General features: G+C 53.8%; 1 protein-coding gene across 5 annotated transcripts in view; it reads right to left on the bottom strand.

Moving 5' to 3' along the window:
- Positions 1–5,000, bottom strand: part of LOC133339599 (telomerase protein component 1-like) — a 57,678-nt gene that overhangs the window by 36,639 nt on the left and 16,039 nt on the right. For 4 of the 5 annotated variants that reach the window (XR_009754754.1, XM_061547727.1, XM_061547740.1 and 1 more), the window contains exons 12-17: positions 3,219–3,402; positions 2,055–2,201; positions 1,657–1,794; positions 1,129–1,262; positions 600–671; positions 1–133 (exon numbers count right to left, since the gene is read on the bottom strand). The exon at positions 1–133 is cut by the window's left edge and continues 17 nt beyond it. Coding sequence is in view for 4 of the 5 variants with exons in the window: in XM_061547727.1 (XP_061403711.1) it covers positions 1–133; positions 600–671; positions 1,129–1,262; positions 1,657–1,794; positions 2,055–2,201; positions 3,219–3,402 (808 nt within the window). In the remaining variant the exon portion in view is untranslated. The remainder of the gene's footprint in view (positions 134–599; positions 672–1,128; positions 1,263–1,656; positions 1,795–2,054; positions 2,202–3,218; positions 3,403–5,000) is intronic. The other variant, XM_061547747.1, reaches the window with a different exon arrangement.

Here is a 5,000-nt window from a genome sequence, read left to right as displayed (position 1 = left end):
CGACACGGGGACCTCCGCTGGGACGACGGCGCTCTCCCCGGCACCGGCGTCGGGCGGGGGCGGCACGCCGTAGAGGGCGTCCACGCGCTCTACGTGCTGCAGCATGCGCTCCCCGCCGCGCTCCGACAGGAACCTGCACAGCGCGAGCGACACCGCCGCCGCCGCTGTGATACTCGCGACGGCGAGGATTGCGCGACGCGGCGGAGCGTGGAGGCTCCGGCGAGCACGACGCGGCGTCGCTGCCTATGCGGTCTGACGACGACGACGGTTCGTGGTGGAGGGCGGAGCGAGAAACTTCCCAAGTTGGGGGGAGGTGGTCCTGAAACGTCGGGCTTTTCTGAACAGGGCCCGAAGTTATTTTTCAAAAATAACAATTATTAATAAAATACTAATTTTCCTGTCACAAGGGTAAACCGTCATCCCTAGAAAGAAATTAAACATTATCATACAGGCAGGGCTTAGTATGTATGCATGTTTGTTGAACTACTTTCGTGCCATACATGGCCACCCGTGCTAATCTAAGGTAAACGTAAAACATAATAATTACAATTAGTTCATTGTAATCTGCGTCGGTCTCACAGTCGAGGTGTGGAACCCACCTGAGGATCTGCTCGCTGTAGCCCGAGACAAACACGTCGCTCTCGTGGTAGCCCTCCGCAGGGTCGCCAATCCTACAGCAGCAAGAAACATCCACGCAGCACGCAACTTAATCATACACAGCTTGTGCTCCCGCAGAACGTGAGGACGAAATACCGCAAATATATTTCCTTTCAATTCAGTAATAAATTAAAATATTGCGATTCATGCAGATACCACCGCATCGTTGTTAGAGAAAATCAGAGAGGCTTGGCGGGCGGGCGAGGGAGGGGAGGGATGGAGAGGGAGGGAGAGCAGGAGAATCAGACCGCATGGCACACAGGGCAGCAGCAAACAGCGCCCCCTGAGCCCAACTTTTATTTCCCCGACTTCGCAAACCGCTGAGAATCTGTGTCCGTTCGGGCGGGTGCCGCGTTGGACTGTTCAGCGCGTGACTTGTCGGGGAGCATCACCGCGGTAGGGGGCAAGCCCAGCACGGACGATCACGAGGCTGACCCCCTAACCCTCGACCCCCGGAGGCTTGCGACGCACCCCGTGCTCGTGGCCGCCAGGTTGCAGTGCAGGAAGAGGAGGCCCGGGTTGACCGAGTGGCGGTAGCGCACGAGGAAGCGGCGCACGCTCGGCGGGAGCATCACGCGCCAGTCCAGCACCACCAGCGCGGTCACCTGGAAACCGCACGCATCACCAGGAAACTGTGTCGCACCGCCGGTGCGCTTGTTCACAACGAGACAGCCGCGCAGGGGGCCTGCTACGTTGGGACGTTTGTAGCCGGCACCAACGACGTTGCGTGCGCTTGGGGGACGCTGAAAAGTTGTCACTTTGGAAGGAGAAAATCGTTCGTAAAGACTCGGTTTTATTCCGGAAAGCAAACAGGCTGCAGGATAACAACTGCGGTTTGCAGGCCTCGTGCCACGAGGTGGCACGCACCCCCACCATGAACCGCAAACTATGTAACTTGAAGAGTCACCATCGATCGTCGGTGTGTTTGGAGCGAACTGTGGAGGGTCTCACGGAGGCCGCCGCGTGGGGACGACGATCCGTCGGCAGCGCCACCAATACCTGCTTTTTCTGCAGGAGCAGGGTGGACAGCAGCTCCTCAGGTAAGCCCGTGTCATCCTCGTCGTCGCTCGCCACCTCAGCTCCGCTGTCGTCGCTGTCATCACTGTCATCCTCCTCCTCCTTCCGCTTCTGCTCCTCCTGCACAAGCGGTGTTTATGAGAAGTGGCTCTGGAGGATTCTCCATTGCATTCTACCTTCCACGATCCACACACTCCACGCGCCACACCGATAACCATCACTCCACATTTTCTGTTCGACTTGTAAAGTACTGGCATTATGCACACATGATCGTCAACATCAGTTAGGGACAAAAGCTGTCAAAGCACTCTCAAGTGACCTTGTCGCAGCAGCGACTTGTCAAACCACAAGCATCGCATTCGCAGCCGCGCGCAAGTCACCTCCCGCAGCAGCTGCTCCAGATTCTCGAGCACGGTTCCGTCCGCGAGCTGCACGTGCCGGGCAGAGCCCCGGCCCCACAGCACCAGCTCCGCGTGCTCGCTCGCAAACTTCACCATGAGCCCCAGCAGCAGGGCCACCTCCAGCACCTGCGGTACCGTAGCGCGGGCGCACCGTCACAAAACCACGCGGGGCCACGGCGTCGGACGCAGGCGCGGCACACTTGGTGGTGAGCAATTTGTGCCGAGAATCCATCGTAGCGATGTAACACCGTCGCTACTCACGACACAAACAAATTGAGCACCATCATAACATCGTTCAGGATGTCTACCCACACCCCCGTCCCCCGTGATTGGTTGCCCGAAAAAGCTTAAGTGATACATACAATGAAAATATACGACGGGGAAATCTCACGGGCCCAGACGAGATGCTCCGCTTGGCGCTATCACCTGTGGTGGCATCACCTTATAGCGGCCAGTTTATGTCACAAAAGTTGGCCGGGACGAATTACTTTTACGAACCAAATTCATGGTAAAAGAATGTTAGAGGCCGTGCTGGGTCGGGCATATGTGCGCGATAGGGGAGGGCCCGTTGCCGAGACAGGCATTGGCGTGGTCTCCATGAGTCCGGTGACCAAGGGGAAGAGACCTAGGGCCAGACGGTGTGAGGACTGTCGAGGCAAGTTTCAAGTTCCAGTTTTTTCAAGTTTCATTTATCTGGTATAGCCCTGTGAGCCATTCGGCTCTTGAATCGGGTGCAACCGCAACAAACAAACAAAAACATGAACAAGAAAACATCTTAAAGTGACTATGTGCAAACAGAAAATCCAAGAAAAGACAGCAAAATATTGCAGAAAAAGCACCATACACCAACATTGTGTGCAAAAATCCCAGTGGGATGCAAGTCAAACAACAACAACAACAACAACCACAAGACAACTTATATTAAGGCCATCGGTCTAACTCTGTACTACAACAAACAAACATGGCCAAACCGACAAACTTTTCAAAAATCACACAAAATAAAGCCATGAAAGCAATGAAACAACAGTGATCTAGAAGGTGGCGCATCTACAGTAGGATGCAGCAACAGTAGCAGCAGCTGTGGCTTTGCTCATGAAGCCATCTTGATGTTGCTCTCTCGTAGCAGTGGCGTGCCGCTCGTACCGTGCGCGACTTCCCCAAACCACGGCCCGTGCTGCAGGGCTTGCTCATGGCCGCCGCGGTGTTGCACAGCACGAGCGTTCGGCCCGGCAGCGGCGCGACGTTGTGCGATGTGGAGATCTTCACGGCGTGGTCCAGTGCTTGCTTGTACCGGCCCAGCAGCTCCGCATCACACCCGGCAGCCAGTCTGTTCACAACGGTTCGCACAGCAACACACACAGGATGCGCAACGATACACATAGCAACACACACCCAACACGTAATGATACACACAGCAACACATACAGCAACACACACAGAACACACAATGATACACACAGCAAAACATAATGATACACACAGCAACACACACCCAACACACAATGATACACACAGCAAAACATAATGATACACACAGCAACACACACCCAACACAATACACACAGCAACACACACAGAACGCACAACGATACACACAGCAACACACACAGAACTCCCGGCAGCCAGTGTGTGCACAACAACACACACCTAACAATCTTCCCAGCGGCTAAGTATCACACCGAGCACTGTGTTTCTGATCCACGTGCCGTCGCTGTGACCTCACAATAAACGGAGCTTTCTTCTCTAGGCACACCGGTTACGCTTTCAGCTACCGCGGAGTTGAAAGGGGCAAGAATCCGGAATCCGGGGTTCCTTATTGCAACGGGAGATGCTCGCACGAAGCCAGCAAGCCACGGTTGTTGATGGCGAGGGAGTCTGTACATGGAGGGGGCGACAACGAATGTGGGACGACGGCGATGTTGAATCGTTACGAGACGTGCCAGCATCAGGGAAATGGCTACTCATGAAAGGCGGAATACAGTCAAGAGCTGAAGAATGAATCCCAGCCGAGACGGAATCAATGGACTAAGCGCGAGTAACCGTCCACGCGTTTTTTGCACGAATATGTTTATCTGTGCGCTGCAAAAGATGCCTGAAGAAGAGCGGTGGTGTAGTGGTTAGCACTCTGCGCTACGAACCCAGCCACCCGAGATTGATTGCCACTCACAGCCAACACGATCATCTGAACCGGTCCTGGGCCTTCCCAAGGTCGACTCAGCCTCAAATGAATACCTGGTACAGTATGCTCACATGGCCACTCGGGAGACAAAGGTGGCTGGATGCGGTGCTGGCCACCCATCCTCTCGTGTGCCGTGCCGGCCTTCGTAGGCGCTCGCTAACACCACTTGCCCCGACAGTCTGTTAAGGCTACACGGTAGATCTTTGTCTTTGTTAAAGACGGAGCGACCTGTCTTCAGTTTCCCAGGTCGCCCTTGCAAAAGGGGCACCGTCGCTTGACGAATCTCAACACGCTCGTGTGCCTTTCGTTTCCTAACTCTCGGCTCCGGCCACGACGACGAGTCGCAGCGCACGTGTGCGCGCTCACAGCCGGGCACGAGCCACACGCACAACGTTGGCGGGCACGTGACTGTGCGTACGTCCAATGCTGGCTGCGAGACAACAGAGGCCTACTCTTAGGTTTTTTCGGTAAAGTCACGTAGGTAAATTAATAAATAATAGATAATAAAAGACAAAATTATAGAAATAAAATAATAAATCACGACGTTTTGAAGGCAACACAAGCGTCCGTGTTGCCTCCGAAACGTCGCGATTTATTATTTTACTTCTATAATTTTTTCTTATTTATTTCTTTTATTTATAAATTTTTTTACCTACGTGACTTTACCGAAAAAACCTAAGAGTATGAATCCTTGCAGTCACGAAATCTTAAAATCTAGAACAGAGGCCGTATTCGTGTTCCCACAT

This window comes from Lethenteron reissneri, chromosome 9 (assembly GCF_015708825.2).
Source record: "Lethenteron reissneri isolate LAM-NWPU_2019-01 chromosome 9, ASM1570882v1, whole genome shotgun sequence".
Taxonomy (NCBI): domain Eukaryota; kingdom Metazoa; phylum Chordata; class Hyperoartia; order Petromyzontiformes; family Petromyzontidae; genus Lethenteron; species Lethenteron reissneri.
Note: the sequence above shows the minus strand (reverse complement) of the source record. Positions and strands in the feature narration are given on the sequence as shown.